At 33.6% G+C, this 18096-nt stretch overlaps 3 protein-coding genes across 4 annotated transcripts in view; all 3 read left to right on the forward strand.

Annotated features, from left to right (window-relative positions):
- Positions 1-767: 767 nt before the first annotated feature.
- Positions 768-4490, forward strand: hoxd10a (homeobox D10a). Its single transcript, XM_046841421.1, has 2 exons — positions 768-2941; positions 3671-4490. Exons 1-2 carry the CDS (start codon positions 2227-2229, stop codon positions 3943-3945), a joined length of 990 nt encoding a protein of 329 aa, XP_046697377.1. The 5' UTR covers positions 768-2226; the 3' UTR covers positions 3946-4490.
- Positions 4491-5986: 1496 nt separating this feature from the next.
- hoxd9a (homeobox D9a) lies at positions 5987-7913 on the forward strand. Its single transcript, XM_046839663.1, has 2 exons — positions 5987-6710; positions 7045-7913. Exons 1-2 carry the CDS (start codon positions 6155-6157, stop codon positions 7287-7289), a joined length of 801 nt encoding a protein of 266 aa, XP_046695619.1. The 5' UTR covers positions 5987-6154; the 3' UTR covers positions 7290-7913.
- A 3632-nt stretch (positions 7914-11545) lies between these two features.
- hoxd4a (homeobox D4a) overlaps positions 11546-18096 on the forward strand; it is an 8355-nt gene continuing 1804 nt past the window's right edge. Inside the window, exons 1-2 of one of the 2 annotated variants that reach the window (XM_046845280.1) lie at positions 11546-11809; positions 17561-17972. In XM_046845280.1, the coding sequence (XP_046701236.1) occupies positions 17567-17972 (406 nt within the window). In that variant the 5' untranslated portion in view covers positions 11546-11809; positions 17561-17566. Of the gene's footprint in view, positions 11810-14286; positions 14391-17560; positions 17973-18096 lie in introns of those variants that run through there. The other variant, XM_046845281.1, reaches the window with a different exon arrangement.

The raw sequence follows: 18096 nt of genomic DNA on the forward strand, positions 1-18096 counted from the left end.
AAGTAGACGTTGTGTATTTCATGTGTTCAGAATGTAACAATGTCTTTGATCTTGGGAGCGTTTTTACGTTTCTGAATGTATACGATTTCCTATAATATTTTTTATAAGGCTACAATATTTCCAGTTTTGAAGAAAATTTATGTATTTGGAATATTTCATATCTAACAAATCGCCATAAGTATATTATTTATGTAGGTAGTCGCTCATGGCTTTTATAAAATTGTGTGTGTGTGTGTGTGTGTGTGTGTGTGTGTGTGTGTGTGTGTGTGTGTGTGTGTGTGTGTGTGTGTTCAAAATGAACAGTAAATATGTTATGTATTTAATTATATTAACTAGTAACAGTATAATAACTAAGAACAAGAAGTGTGAATAAACGAAAATAATATATACGAAATATCGTATGCACTATTTCACAATTCATTTAAGACAGTCTTAAATATACAGTACATAAATATATAATAAATTTCACAATTAATATGAATAAAAAATTACAGTCACTGAAATGTATTTTATCATACTAAAGTATTGAATAAAAAATAAAAACTAATATAATATAATATAATATAATATAATATAATATAATATAATATAATATATAGCAACTTTCAGGCTAAGAAAAACTTGCCAGAGGTGTCTGATGAACATAACTGCTGTACATTTAGTCTATAATTTTACACTAATACGTATATAACCCCCAAAAAAAAAAAAAATAAAATAAATTAAATAAATTAAATAAATAAATAAAAAAGCAACAAAAACTAAAAACAAAAACAAAACAAAAGAAACAAAAAAAACCCCATATATATCGTATTAAGTAAATGAACAAATAACTAAAAGAAAAAAGGTTATTGCAAAAGTGCAGAGTTTGTGTCCATGCACCTTCGCTTTTTCCTCCCAATATGTTTCTGTGTCTAACTACGGTCAAAAATGATTAGTATTAATTGTACTATACACATTAACATTAAATATCCATTTATTATATTTAACAATGTTTTAGGTATTTTAGCTAACATAAATCATTTTATCATATTTACGGAAAACACGTGCATAATATCAATGTACTTAATAAACATTAGACATGAAATAAGCCCAGTATTAATTACATTTTTTCCAACCCTTTTTTATTTAAATGTTTTTATTATGGTTATATGATAATTGTTAAACTTGAACATGCATCACATTACAATGGTACATAAATAACAATAACGCATTTGTTATTCGTGTGCACTGAAATATGTCTGTATTAATGTACAAGTGACAAAGCAAAATAATCCGATGAATGGAACAAACAAAATAATTGATATGCACCAATTTTCCAAAATTAATGTACAATTAATCATAATAGAATTTAAGAAAATCAATTACAAAATCAATAAACCAAAATATAGTTTGCATACAATTTGTTTTTAATTTAATACAGTTGTTGCATTCAAACAATGTTCGTTTCTTCATCGTTCCTGATGTAGTTGTTGCTGTTATTTTTTCAAGTGGTAATGCTTATTCTTCTCAGAAATTAGTTTCTGCTTTATTTGTGAAAAGAAAGATACGGGTTAAACAATGCCTATAATTCCACAAAAAAAAAAAAATCCAGTAAAAGAGCAGAGAAATCAGATGTCGCAGGTGTATTTAACAAATTATTATGTACACGTATGCACTGTTAAATGTAAAATATATATCAATATCATTTTCACTCGGTAAGTGTCAATAAAATGATGTTACAATTTTTAATTGTAAAGGTAAACAGACTATATCCACTACGTGTTCACTGAACCCGTACAATATCCCGCGTGTTAAGTATACTAGCAAATAATAAGTATTCTACTTTGCAGCCATAGTTCTTATTATGTACGTGTAGCAGTTCACTGGTAACGAAATTGTGTTTACAAATAGAATTTTCTTAGTACAATTTACTGGCATTTTTGGATTTATTTTCTTTATGATACATGAAGAGCAGATAAACGTTTTAAAAAGCCTTCGTCTTTGTCCGCCTTGAAACCAATTTCAAGTCCGTGTTCTAGATGTCGCTGTTGACCACGTCTGAATTTCCAAATCATGTGTCGGTGCGCACACGTGACAGAGAGGAGCCTGCGTCTCAAGGCCATTTTCAAATTTCATTGGTGAGATTGTCATGTGGTTGCAGAGAGACCCTCCGGGTTAAGCGGGATTGTTTTGCTAGATATGTCATCTTACAAAGGACATCTCTCTCTTCTTTAAAATCTCTTCAAAATGTCCTATCCCAACAGCTCTCCCACTGCTAACACTTTTTTGGTAGATTCTTTAATTGGGGGCTGTAGAACAGACAATTTCTATTCCAGCAGCAACATGTATATGCCATCCAGTGCAGAATTGGGAAGTTATGGAATGCAAACCTGTGGACTCTTGCCGTCTCTTGGCAAACGGGGGGAAGTAAACCACCATAATATTGGCATGAACGTGCACTCGTACATACCTCAGCTTGATAACTGGGCAGATCCGAATAGGTCTTGTCGAATAGAGCAAGTGTCTAACCAGATGCCCACTTGCACATTTTCCCAGAATATAAAAGAAGAAAGCAATTGCTGCATGTACTCCGACAAGAGAGCAAAGGTCAGCTCGTCCGAGATGCCCGCGTACTCCAATCTGATCTCCGAGGCGTGTACGGTGGACGGTCCAGAAATTCCGGTCCCGGGTTATTTCAGACTGAGTCAAACGTACACCACGGCTAAAAGTCAGCACTATAACCACGAGACCACCACCCCGAACACGTTGATGCAGCTGAACCGGCTGACTCCTAAACCCCACTCCGCGTCCTTTGTCGAGGCGGATAAAAAGGTGCCGGAGATTGAGGAGGAGGAGACGCGCAGCCCGAGTCCCGACAACACGGTGAGCTCTCAGGAGGAGAAGAGTAACACTGCCGAGGCGCCTGTCTCCAGCCCGGAATTGCCACACAAGGAAGCGAAAGGTGGGTACAATAAAAAGATTTAATCGCGTCGCGCTGTAATACGAACGCTCCAGCATCATAAAACCCAATATAAAACACAAACAACCCCGAAAGTCGTAATGTTTAATGAGAGGCTTACTCGGGTTGCAGTAAAAGACTTTACAGGAAACGGTGCCGCGCGCTAAAATTAAATAGCCTACCTTTTGTTGCGGTCCCTTTAATCTTTCTTTCTTTCTTTCTTTCTTTCTTTCTTTCTTTCTTTCTTTCTTTCTTTCTGTCTAGCTATATTTTTTTTGCAAAACAAGATATGTTTTTGGTTCATTTTAAGATTTATTGAAACATTTATCATTAATCAAGTCCATTTTCTTTTTTGCTGAACTTGATTTTAAAAACAAATAAATGTGTTTCAAGCAGTTACAAAAACGTATGGCTTCTTTGGAAAAAATGCATCTGTGATATTTGTAGGCTAACCTTTTCCAAAATCCACCTTTGCTATAGAATATTTTAAAATGTAAAATTGGCCAACTTACTACACAAACGAATGATCGAATGACGGTTAAAATATTGATTTTAAATTATTCTAATAAGAATAATAATAAAGGGTTTTGTATGTTATATTTTGGATGATCTGGGAAACCTTTTTCCGACATTTGCACTGAGTAGGTGGTCGATCAAGTTAAACTATTTTATATTAATATATATTTATATGTATTTGTTTGTTTTTATTGATTTGCCTTCTTTGTTTTTCAGAATGCAAAACGGATACACCAACAAGCAACTGGTTAACTGCGAAAAGTGGTAGGAAAAAAAGATGTCCATATACAAAGCACCAAACCTTGGAATTAGAAAAAGAGTTTTTATTCAACATGTACCTGACTCGAGAGCGCCGCCTAGAGATCAGTAAAAGCGTAAACCTCACCGACAGACAAGTGAAGATTTGGTTTCAAAACCGCAGGATGAAGCTGAAGAAGATGAGCAGAGAAAATCGAATCCGGGAACTTAATTCAAATCTCACCTTTTCGTGAACATGCAAACGAATGCATGCCCTTAAACAAATGACCTGTCTGCCTCTCTATATCTGTTCACGATGGCATAAGCTACACATTGATGCTGTAGAACATTGGACGTTTTTTTCTTTCTTTTCTCATTCAAATACTGTGATTGTTGCTATACGTCAAAATATTTTTTTTATTGTAGTTACTTGATGGTATTCAAGTATCGATATAAAACGTATGGATTGTGTATAGCCATTATGTTTCACAGGGTATGAAGTGGTCTTAAATTATAATACGTGACAGAAACACCAATTTGTGTTTGTTTTCATTGGAGAAAATATAGTGTCGCACAGGACAGCACTGAAAATCCTTGAAAACATGACTTTGGACCTGAAAGCACAGCTACCGTTTTTAAGCAAAGTGGAAGCCCGCCATCTTGTTAAAACTTGTACATTTACGTGAAATCTTACCATTGAAATTGTTCTGTATAGTAAATGTGAAATGTAATATTGAAATATGTACCGCTAGTGCATGTTTGTGGCATGTATCCTGTAATAAACTGTCTGTCAAAGTAACAGTTTGTGTGTAATAATGTTATATAAACCACACTATACTAAAAAGCACACAACAAAAATACCAAATAAACAATTAAACAAACAATAAAATCTATTAAACAACCCCTAAAAGATGCATGTCATTCTAATTAAAATACAGCAGGAACGTTCTGATCTTTGAAAAATTATAAGTAATATTGTCTTAAAAATTATTTTCATAATTATTATTACTTCATTTAAAAATGTTTGAACCTTGAGTTAGAGGATTGTATTGTCCAGGTTAATACCAAATACTATCAGGTTAAAATGCAGTATTTAAAAATAGGTCTTTAAACGGATGACAGTAACACGTTAAACTCGACCAAAGAAATTGAATCACACGCGCACACACACACACACACACACACACATACACACACACACATATATATATATATATATATATATATATATATATATATATATATATATATATATATATAATTTTTTGCATAAACAATCTGTATCAGAAAAATTTAAAATTACATTATATAAAAAACATATCATCTTAAAGTGAATTGTAGCTAAGAGAAGCTCTATTTCTTTCTTTCAATGGGTCCATACATAATATGTTTAAATAAGACAATTCAACAGTTATTGAAATTCACAAATTACATTTATGCATTTATGCTCCAATGTGTATTTGTCTTATTATAAAATGTCGACAGATTATGTGTTGACAGATTCATTATAAGTGGACTAAAGTGGACTAATAGTATTATTAAGTTTACATTTTGCTATCTTTCAAAAGTTCTGAATGGTGATCAAAACGCATGTTATCGGCGGGGTGATGATGGACCGAAGTTTTATTAGTGGTCTTCCATTAAATGCAGTCATATAAACATATTTTACTTTGTAACGCGACGTGTCCGTTTTATTAAAAGCACATTAATGCATATCCAAATGCACCTCATAAAGATTTTTATTGATAGACATAAACACGTTATGACTTTCTTTTTAATAAATACAAATCGGGATACAAACAGGTTCTGTGCAAAACTTAGGAGATTTAGAAATACAGGTTTTTAACCTTTTTGTATTTTTTTTAAGAAACACAGGCAGTTTGTTAAATATGAGAATCCGCCAAGAAACGGCATGTTGTTTTACAGCATGTTATTGCATTTATTTTACGAGGACTTAAAACTCAGTTCACTATTAAATAACCTACTTTACAAGACTGGAATATGGGATATATCTCATGAAGAGATCTTGTAAGATTTTACACTCAGCTGGTATAATTTGGCATGCAGACACAATAAATTTGAGAGGAGATCGTGGGATAAATGTGTGTTTTAATCTTGCTTGTTAAAAAAAAAATAGTCCGGGGCCTCCTCCATTTTAGCAGTGAAGTAAAACATTAAAAAAATGGGCAGAAAAATGCACCACTATATCAATTCTTAGAAAAAGAAAATTATCTATAATTCTCGCTGTATATATATATATATATATATCTTTAACTTTAATCAAAATGCAATATCAACCATACCGTTATCAGCGGATTGATTTACTCTCTGTATTGGTAAATATGATCACGTGATTCATGTAACCAATCACTGAAGTTGAAGCCAGCAAAAATACTATGATTGTTCGGAGGCAAGGTTTCCGTAACAGTGTAACCTTTTATATGACTACGAGGGGATCCAAAAATGTCGACAAGTTCAGCTCTGAGCAACTATTATGTGGACTCTATAATGGGACACGAGACGGAGGACGTGTACGGTGCGCGTTATGTTCAAAGCCCGCACTCGGCGGCTGCTAGGCCGTCAGGTGTAGGGGAAAATGCGGATTTTTCTTCCTGTAGCTTTGCTCCCAAGGCAGCCGTGTTTCCTACGTCCTGGTCCTCGGTTCATCCGCCGTCCACAGCTACGGTGTCCGGAATTTACCATCCATACATGCACCAGTCCCACATCGCATGTGCAGATAACAGATACGTGCGTTCCTGGGTAGATCCGATCTCGAACCACATCTCCTTTTCTGGGTTTCATTCGAGTAATCGTCAGAGCGGGACAAAGGCGGAAATTTTACCGCCGAAAAGGACTGAGAGCTCTGCGTTCGGCCCTGATACTCCACCGGCCCCAGACTACAGCTGTAGCGCTTTAGCCGAGTGTGTACAGAAAGCTACCAAAGACACCGCTGAAAAAAATATTCCCAACCAAAACGAGCCCAAAGAGGAGAAACATCAACAACAACAACTTGACCCAAGTAAGTAAAAGAAATTGCCCTGTGATTTACAACCGCCAAAACTGTACGAGCAGGGTGTGTAAAGCTGGAGGTTTTACTAACCAATAAAAGTGTCTGAACTCTTACCGCCGGTCTAAAGAAATGTACGAAGCCGTAAACCTATATTTAAAACAGGATTTACTAATAATAGCATCTACGCCATCAATTAGTGCTGTTAAAAAAATTGATTATTAAGATCAAGGAAATAAAATCAGAAATCTTTTTTTATATAGCGCAACTATTTTTGATTGTCGTTTTTCCAGCTATTTATTGCTTGTGTAACCTTGGATTTATTGGGTTATTCATTCTTTTACAGGCAACCCAGCAGCAAACTGGATTCATGCACGTTCAACGAGAAAGAAACGATGTCCATATACAAAATACCAAACACTGGAACTGGAAAAGGAATTTCTTTATAACATGTATTTGACGAGAGATCGCCGTTACGAAGTTGCACGGATTCTGAATTTGACGGAGAGGCAGGTGAAGATCTGGTTCCAGAACAGAAGAATGAAAATGAAGAAGATGAACAGAGAGAGGGGAAGCCAGGAGCCTCAGTGAATAATACTGCGGGCAGCGCGCCGCGCCAAGTGTCCTCTATGTATATGAGTAATATGTTACCTTTAGATCGAGGTTATCAGAGCCTCACTGGTTTATGTTCTTGTGTGTCTTTGTGAAATTATTTTATGAAAAAAAACACAATCTTACATTCTGATTATTTTGGATCGGATGTACAGAGAGTCTTAAAATAATTATGATTTGTTCATTCTTGAAACAAATGTTGAAAATGGTGTGCACGCAGGTAAAGTACACGCACTAGTTATGTTAAATGCAATCTGGAATGTGTTTGTTAGTGTACACTTAAATAAATGTTAAGTGTGTACAGCACACTGATTTGAGGAACAGTATTCAGTACCAGGCCGTGCTGCTTTCCCTAGTTGGCTGTAGTAACGTAGTATTAATGAAGTAGGTATATTATGGTGTATGTCTGCATATGAAAACAAGTTTAGAGACTTAACAGGATTTTGCAAGATGAATTTTGAAAAGAAAATGTCGTTGAGGATTAGTTTATTATAAATGAGATACAGGAGGTCTAACTACCTAGCTGAGTGCTGGTTTTGGGCAGATATTAATTTAACACTACCATGTATAATAAATGCATCTATCTATGTCCATATATTGAAAGTTATGGAAAGTATTGGGTGCTTATTTGTATTTTAACAGCGTATAACATTTTATCTTTTTTTCTGAAAATGCTGCACTTAAAAGTATTTTATACGTCTAAAATATTCACAAAATATAACTGAGAATAAATCTCGTTTTGGGAAATAAGATTGTGGACCAGTTTAGACCGCTGCAAATCTTTTTTATTTTATTTTATTTTTATTATTATTATTATTCTAGGGTGAGAAAAATGTTCAACGAAATAAACTCAGTTAGTGTTTGGACTGCACACTTTGTGTGTTGCTCTGTTGAAAGTAAAAAAATAAAATGTTTAGTGTTAGAGGATAAAAATAAGACTAATAAAACTGCACAAAAAAAAGTGTTGTTGAGAACCCCAATTTATTTTGAAACCTTACTTTAGAATTACTTTAAAGCAGGAAGAGACTGGGTCCAATAAAGCCATAGAGAAGACTAGACGTCTGGTCTAAATGACTTTATGGTCTATGACAGTAATTGCACTCTGCTTTGAAAACGTTCTAGTTGGGTGTTTGCGTCTGTTGCTGACAACCAAAAATGCAGACACTTTTCTACGGGGTGTCTGGTCGATAAATTGTCTGTCGGTGAGACTAAAAGAAATCAACCCAAACACACGGAAAGTCAGGTTTATTCATCAAATGCATTTCCACTCATGGACTGCAAAACTTAACTTTGACTGTTGCCTAAAATTCAAGTTTTACTAATTAATGTACGAATTCTAGAAATTAATAAATCTGTCGTACTAGTGTTTACTTAGTGACCGAAAGAGATAACAACGTTATCAAAATATTCATCTATACAGTCACAAGCCAATTTAAATATTAGTTGAAATAATTTCATGGATAGGCAAAAATATTATTGCTGTATTCACAACTTCAAAGACTGCAAGGCCTGCTCCGGGCAAATCAGATAGCAAAAATATTTTAACCATATTTAGAGAGAAACGGCGTGTGTTTCAGTCAGTAGAGCCTGATATCAAAGAAGTACAGCTACCGCTAGAGGGCAATAAAGTTCTTCAAAAATGTGGGTATGGGGCGCTGATTAAAAACGTTATTTGTGTCGAAGCATGCGCAGATGAACACAAACCACGTGCTTATCATTCTACATGAAAAGGCTGCTGTGCAAAATAGAGCACAGTATCTTCACTGAAATGATCACACACACACACACACACACACACACACACACACACACACACACATATATATATATATATATATATATATATATATATATATATATATATATATATAAATGTATGTATGTACATTTTTTCATTCATTTAACTCAGAATGAATTATATATATATATATATATATATATATATATATATATATATATATATATATATATATATATATATATATATATTATTATTATTATTATTATTATTATTATTATTATATTATTTTATTTTATTTTATTTTATTTTTTGTTAAATAAAATTACATCGGGCATAATACCCAGTAACCAGACCCAATCTTCATTGCTTTTACGATTATACTACAATATTGGTTACTATTTATTAATGATTGCTGCTTTTTATTCTTTAGGTAAAAAAGATTGCTGCTATATTTCTGACGGAGTTTTCAATATAATTTGAAAATTGTGAAAATTAAAATGACGTAAAATAATTATATTATTGAGTTTATAGGTTTTTTAATATTAAAACTAGCTTTAAATTCGAATTTAGAAGAACATGCAACCTCAATAGTACTTTAAAAAAAGAAATTTTGATGCGTGTATGCGTATTGTAATTTGGCAGAATTGCTTCAAATAGCGGCCTTGGTCCCCGAATTGCTTTACTAAAGATTCTTCATTTATATTTAATACCTTTGACAATAACAATCTATAATGAAAAGGTGATTCACGTTTGCGGCATTTAGTAAAGGTAAATCACTTCTTTCCTTATGAATTGTTATTGTCAAAAGTATTAAATATTAAAAAAAAAGAATCTTCAGTAGAGCAAAATTGCTAATACAGTTTGTTGACTGAGTTTAGGACAAACTGAAACAGGCAAGATATTTTTCTCCTGTGGGACAAGGTGTGGTGTGATGATACTGGTTCTATCAATCTTAGAAGCTCTCGCATTTTTTTTTCTCTTTATAGGCGAGAGCAGCAAGTTATCATACGAAATCTGGTGGAATTACGTGCCATGGTCAAAGCTCTAAATTTTACGGAGACTATAAGTTTAAAAGACAGAAGCTCTTTACGACACAGCTAGAGGCTGTACTGCTACAATAGTCCAACTGTAAATCGCGCGCTGGTAAAACGGCCGCCTAAATCAGCGCTCGCCTCATTCTCACACGTTCTCTTGCTTCAGCCCCCAAGGTCGGCTGTCATTAAATCCACTCCCAAATACCACCGCTATCCAAATTACTTTACTTTTGCTGATACCGCACATCCCTATATAAGTAATCCTGCAAGTACCAGTGGCCAAATTACAGATAGTTTTAATCTGTGGAATGGAAACGGGCACATTATTTAGTTTCTTAAAAAGGTCATATCATCCTCAGAAATGTAAGCTCAGTTAAGTAGTGGGAAACAAAAACATTGTAACACACTTGCATGAGCCCACTGGCAGCAACAGTTCTGTCGGGTAGACAATTACCGGCAAACCACTTATGCTAAATACTAGTAAAAAATATAATGTTCTATTATTATTATTATTATTATTATTATTATTATTATTATTATTATTATTATTAGTAGTAGTAGTAGTAGTAGTAGTTTTATTATTATTATCATCATTATTATTATTATTATTATTATTATTATTATTATTATTATTATTATTATTATTATTATTATTATAATCATATTGGATGGCTATTGTAGCATTTTACCTTAAGAACTAGTAGTACAATATAACTGGTTTAATGCTAGTTAGTATTGTAACTTTTACTTTTAACTATTGTATTGTAGTTTTAACATTGACTCAGAATTGAAAAATAAAAAATTGCAAATAGAAATTGCAAAAATGCATACTATACACTGTAGTGCAATATATATTTCTATTTTGATGTTTAATCGACATTATTGTTTGAGAAAAGTAAATATTTGGACTCGGCCTTATGTGGATCCTATGAATATATCTGTGTAAGTGTGTGTGTGTGTGTGTGTGTGTGTGTGTGTGTGTGTGTGTGTGTGTGTGTGTTACAAAGGGTATATACTATATATCTATATCTATCTATCTATCTATCTATCTATCTATCTATCTATCTATCTATCTATCTATCTATCTATCTATCTATCTATCTATCTATCTATCTATCTATCTATATGTATGTGTGTGTGTGTGTGTGTGTGTGTGTGTGTGTGTGTGTGTGTGTGTGTGTGTGTGTGTTTATTGTTCTAACTGTTGTAACTAAGTGATTGAGTTTTAACATTAAAAGAACATGACTCGTCGTAGAAGTAGTGCAACCTCGGACCATATGCACAAGGGGATTTGCGCCAGCCCCAAATTCCTTTTTTGTTCGAAGACAATTTACAGCTTGGCAATAGAAATTTTTATGGGCCTGTATCGCCTGTCATTGGATGCCACTGGTCATGTGCAGGAGGCAAGCGTCTTCATGGCCCCCTTTCGTGATTTTTCAAGCGATTTTTTTTACCGCATTCTGCAGCTAAAGCGTTGTAACCCAAAGACATTTTCTCTGCTCGCATGTTTGTTTGTTTTTTGTTGTTGTTGTTTATTTCCAGAAAGCCTGAGTGAGACACAAGTATGGCCAAAGAGACATCCTAAAGCTTTATATCTGTCACCATGTGCTGTCCGACGCTAGAACCTATATACAGATTATATCTGGCAGCACAAAACACAAAAATTACTCAAAATATCGGCAAACGACAGAGAACAGAAGGCATGGATTATCCGGATTCGTTTGGTGAGTTAATTTTATATCACGCTATTCTGTTCTGATCAGCATTATCACATTACACATTACTCTGAGGCAAGAAATATACATTGCTTGAGCAACTAACACTAATAATCTGTCGCTAACCATTGAGAGTATTCTTTTCTTAAACACAATACTCATCTAAACACTACAGAGTTTATACAGAATATCATTAGTACTGTCTCTCATAAAATTTCGTTAATAATGATGGAATGATCTTGACAAGGTCATCTTTTGTTTAAATTAATTTTCATTGTCGATTTTATATAGTAACTGTCCTATTTTGGTAGACAATATTTCAAAATTATTTGGTATGTTTATAAGAACGATATAACAACAATTGTAATAAGTAATTATTATATCAGTCTCGATGATGATGATGGTAATGATGATTGTTGTTGTAGTAGTAGTTGTTGTTTGCTATTGGTAATTGAAACTTATTGTGAGTAATGTTATTAATAATGTTGGCATTATGTGTATAATTTATGTATTAAACATATATATTTAGAATATAATGAACTCTTATTTGAGATAGGTGATAGCTTGTGTCATTTATCTGAAATATTTCGTCTTCTATATACCATAAAAATCTGATTCTGAATATTGAAATTCAAACAAAACAAAAATATAATTTGTCTAATAAGAAATTCGATGCTGCAGTTGTGTAGTTTAATGTTCAATGTTCTTTTTCCAAACAAGACTGTGTAAGTTCTGTGGCCAGTTGGGTGCTGTGTAACAAAGACAGTATTTCACCAGTGGCTGACAAGACAGCTGCAAAACTATTTACAGCCTACTGCAATGCGGCAAGAAAAGGAGAGAAAGGCGTAGAATTAGAGGCATACTAAACAGTACACAAGCGCCTGTATCCAATCTTAATAGCCAAAATAACTTTTACTTTTGCAATTTCAATATATTCCTTAACACAAAACACACAATCTAGATATAGAAAAATAAAACCTTTATTAATAGTATTAAAATGTTAACAAGATTAAGATTTTAAGTATTATCTTGTAACGGTAATGATAATCAATATACTGAAAAAAATATAAACAAGGGATATATATAGTTTACAACCTTAATTAGTTATGCAAATACATATGGACATTTTTAAAACTGTTTTCTTACGTTAGTATATATGGCAGATTATAATGGCATTTGAATTTTTTGAATGATTGTATTTCTTTCAAAGAATTTATGAATCTATGAAATTCTTCGTTTAAGAGTTTTAATATCTACATTACGTCATCAATAAAGAGCGAAAAAAGACCCACTTACGCCAATAAGATAACAATACCCCTATCTACCGACAGTCGGCACTGTTGTTCAACACTCTTCTACCTTTTGGTCCTTCAACGTAACATGTAGTCGTATCACAGGGCCAAGTTGTGGTTGGTTGAAAAAAAGCATGTGACCTATCTATAGAGAATTACGACCCTGACGTGTAAAAGGAAACGTATTGAAGAGCTTAAAGGAATGAAACAAACTCTAAAAGCAAAGTCTAATGATGGAATAAAGCAGAAACAACATAGGCCTTAAATAGTATATGAATAATTTCTGTAGGACAAAGCAGGTTCTAAAGATCTGAATAAGGATGCTCGCGATGTGTTCGTCTTCACGATATTGCTCCTTTCTTATTTCAATTAAAATTATAATTAAATAGTATTCATTGTGATAGTGTGGTATAGTATTAAAAGTGGGTACTTGGGTCCAAGAAAACCATTAACTAAAATAGTTTTCTCAGGTATTGAATATACAAATGATAATGATAATAACCCAATGAAAAGAATAACTTTCATTAACAGAGTAATGTATATGAGTTTCCCAGTACAGTTTTACGTGAATATGAGTTTAGAAAATTCATAACCTTTCATAAAAAAACTTTTTAAAACGTAAAAGTAAATGTAACTAGGCATATTGGTTGCTTTTGAGGAAGGCAAACAGTCGCCATATGGAGAGATAATTTAGTTTTCAAAGGTTCTCACATTAGCTGTAGTGCTGTTCGCACCAGGGATGCATTTTATTGCTTTATTGGCTCAGATTTAGGAGTCAAATTTAAAGTGTGAAAAACACACTCACAGATGTTCTCAGGGTACGGACAACGATTGTTCTGGGATGTTTAACTAGCAAAATAAAGCAAATCATTAGTTTAACATGTATAAAATAGCATTTACCAATGTAAATAATGTATATATTTAGATTTAAAGATCATAACGTTGTTTTCTCCAGCATTCAAACTTCGTTTCCCGTCTAAGAAACAGGAATGCTTTTATTTCCTCTTGACATCAGCGTAATCTCCATTATTGAATAAGTGCAACTTTCAGGGTTATTTATGGCACCAGCGCGCTGTCATGAATGGCTGTGGGGAAGCACGTGATACCATTAAACTTTGTTTTATGACCAGGGAGTTGGCAAGCCAAAATATAATTCACGTTGTGTATTAGGAAGGCCTTGCAGACGTTTAGAAAAGATCACAGTGTTGGTACGGGAGCCCGAGTAAGTGCTGATTTAGTTTTGAACATGGATATCGACGCATCTCAGTGCGCATTACGTGATCAGAAAGTCCCACGAGGTAAGCGCGATTACTATAGTTGTCACTGAACTTGTGCGGGGTTGAATTGCTTTTGATTCGTTAACGTTGTATTTAAAAACTTTACATGTCGTTGCCAGTGTGGCTTGTTTGTAAATTGGTAATGTTAGTTCTCACAGAGTAGAAAAGTGTACTAAAAGTGTCGGCGTGAGTAGAATTTCTTTTCCGGATTTAATGCTTCTTTATCAAGGAAAGTAACCAGGGCCTCAAGGACAATGGCTACGATATAAAAGAGTGAAGAATTAAGATTAAAGAGGAAAAAAAAGATAGTGAGAGGAAAAATCTAGCATTTTTGTTTTCGTTTTGCTAGCTATTAATAACAATATATAGAGCATAGTTAAAACAACAATATTTGCTTGCTGAGATGAAATATGCGAGAACATATGAAACTATTTACCACTGTGTTTAAACCACATTGAATGAGTATTGAATTTAATAACATTGACGCAGCTACATGTTGTCTCGCACTGGCATACAAACTTAAGATAAATTAAAAAGAAAAACGAATACTTAGTAATCAATATTTGCATGACTTTAAACTCTAAAAGTAAGTAATTTTATTTTATTTATTATATATGCGCTCTAGCGCCCCCATCCCAACTACTCAACATGTAAATAGGCCAAATAATAAATAATAATAATATTAATTATTATTATTATTATTATTATTATTTTATATTTTTTTACCATTGTTGATTTGAATAAAATAATAATTGTACATGTAGAATAATTTATTTATGGTTTAGATGTGTATATATAGAAACAGGAATGCTTATATGTGTATATATATATATATATATATATATATATATATATATATATATATATATATATATATATATATATATATATATATATATATATATACATACACAGGGGGAAATTGCTAATTTCATATCGAGAGACGTTTGACAGTTCTGTTGACAACCCGTCTGTTTTTCTTTTATAATATCAGGCGACTAATTCAGGACTGATTTGTATTAATTAGAACGATAAATACGATTAATACGATTATATAAAAGCGACTATTTTAATGTCTGTATTTTAAATAGTTGTAGTTCAGTAGTAATTCACTTCGAAATTATTGCAAAATACTCCTGGTTCATGGTAAACGTTTGGACAGAGGTCACGACAAGCGTTGACTTTTCTCTCCTTTTGTTCATCAGTAACTCGGCTTTGACCCGCACAAGCAAGGTGAATCTCAGGTCAAGCTGTCTAATACATATTAAAATGCAAGACGCTTTTAAACTAGAAGATATTTTAACTCAAGATCAACTCCTATAGATTTCCTGCTGTATCTAATCACATTATTCGATAAAATTATGATTTGTATATTAGTATTAGAGATACACAGTTTATATCTAATTTAAATATATTACATATATTCGTTATTCATACAATTTTTTAATCTATGAACAGTAAAATTATATTAGAAAATGAGCTTAAACACTGGTTATTAGGAGGTCAAAAAGAATTCATGAAAACAAAAACCTGTGTGACGTGAGTTGTAAATGATTCTGGTTGACCTTTCGTCATTTCTTTTTTTTCTCTCTCTCTCTCTTTCTTTCTTTCTTTCTTTCTTTCTTTCTTTCTTTCTTTCTTTATCTATTTTTTTTTACTTATCATTGTCAATTGGAGGTTAAGTGAAAACTACTGATTTACTTTAATTGTACGGGCATGGATAATGTGTGAACAAATCTTAGAGTTTCTTCTGTGTGTTCCTATTTCCTCCGAACATACATTGAAATCTCGATTTAACTGGTTTTGTCTAGCAATCATTACATGAAATGTGCATGTTCAAATGGTACACGATGCAGTATTTTTTGTCAAAAGGGTTGTCTGATAAAAAAGCTGCACTGTTTATTATTAAAAAAAACATTTAAGTATGAAATTGGTTAAAGAGATATTCCATAAGTTATCAATGAAGGTGGCGTTTGTTTTTCTATATTGTGCTCTCTGCATTAACGGTTTTGTCACAAGCGCAACTGAACGTATATTTACATATATACCGTCGTCTATATATACCCTGTAGAACCGAATTTGTGTGAAAAAAATCACGGTCACAGATTCGATTCTAGGGGAGTATATGGTCGATGCAAAAACTTCGAACTTTTATCTTTCGTTTTGCTTTGCGTTTTATGGGCCATTGTGGGTTTTAAGTGTTGCTGTGTTGCTGTGGTCTAACAAATGGATAAGTTAAACAGACAGTTGATGAGTACGAGCAAAGTGTTATCCATGGTGTAGTGCATTTCGATTAAAAACGCGTTTGCTCTTAATCAAGTTGTTTTTAGCTTAAAAAAAAAAGCATTGACTCCCATTAAGACACTCAAGACATTGGCGTTATTGTTTATTTCCATTATACTCAGAAACACATTCCTACACTTGAATGTATGACCCTCTAAGATATCATATTTGCTATTGTACTTCATAATGTATGGGATTATCCATGGAAGGTTTAGCTTCTAGTGTGCTCGTAACCATAGAATCATCACCTTCCAGTTGTGCTATTTGGTGTTTGATTATTGATTGGCACGCTGCATTGATGTCCATCCACAGCGCTCCATAGAATCCACTGAATGAGTGTGTAAGCCAATTGGGCGATGAGACTCCTGTAACTTCTGAATGACCTCTTCATCACAAAGACGGTCTCAGTCAATTGTCTATCGGCTTTATGCCGCACTTTTTGCAGAAGAGGTGACATATTTTGTTTTTTATTTGTTTACCAGATAGAATTTTTGGATTCAGTTTGATTTTATGGTTTCAATGTATCATTCATTAATATGAATATTACTGTGTTTTCAAATGATGATAATAATAATAAATGACAATAACGTCAGTTAATTTTGTTTCTGAAAAAAGAGAAAAGCGAAGCTGTTCATTTTTAGGTTAGTTTTCAACGTTTGTATGCAGTACACAAGCTAAGCCAATACACTGTATAATCAATTAATCCAGCTGATGAAATTATGCAAAGTTTGTTAAATTCTGCTGCTAGGTGTGTATGGCTTTTTACCCGCTAATAGACTCCCTTCACCTCCATTGGCCAAATCCGGTCACATGGGTGACTAACTTTATTCAGTTGACAGCAAGTAGGAGGGCTTTATGGAGGGAGGAAAAAAGACAACTAGAGAAAAATTAGTATTTTCTACCTTCAGAAATTAATGGCCATGAGTTCGTACATGGTAAACTCCAAATATGTGGATCCCAAATTTCCTCCATGCGAAGAGTATTCGCAGAACAGTTATATACCTGAGCAGGGCTCTGGATACTACAGTCCATCGCGGGACACTGATTTCCAGCATCCAGGGATCTACTCACGTTCAAACTACTCGGAGCAGCCCTACAGTTGTAATACTGTGCATGGCTCAACACAACCGTCGCGGGGTCATGTGCAGGAGCAAGGCAGCCATCCTGGATCTTTATCCTCTCAAAGCGAGCAGTGCTCTCCGATTCAAATATCTGGCCCGAGGACTTGTGACCAACAACAAAACACAAAGAATCAGAACGGGACAACCAGGCAACCTGCAATAGTTTATCCCTGGATGAAGAAAGTCCATGTCAATACGGGTAAGCTTCGTTCAGTTATACTGTCGTTTTCAGCTATATTTAAATTCCGCTAGGCCCATATGAGATACGCAAAAATTATTCGGTGAAATATTTATGGTTTCTTGTGAAGGGGCCGCCAATTACA

Source organism: Silurus meridionalis, chromosome 3, assembly GCF_014805685.1.
Source record: "Silurus meridionalis isolate SWU-2019-XX chromosome 3, ASM1480568v1, whole genome shotgun sequence".
Taxonomy (NCBI): Eukaryota; Metazoa; Chordata; class Actinopteri; order Siluriformes; family Siluridae; genus Silurus; species Silurus meridionalis.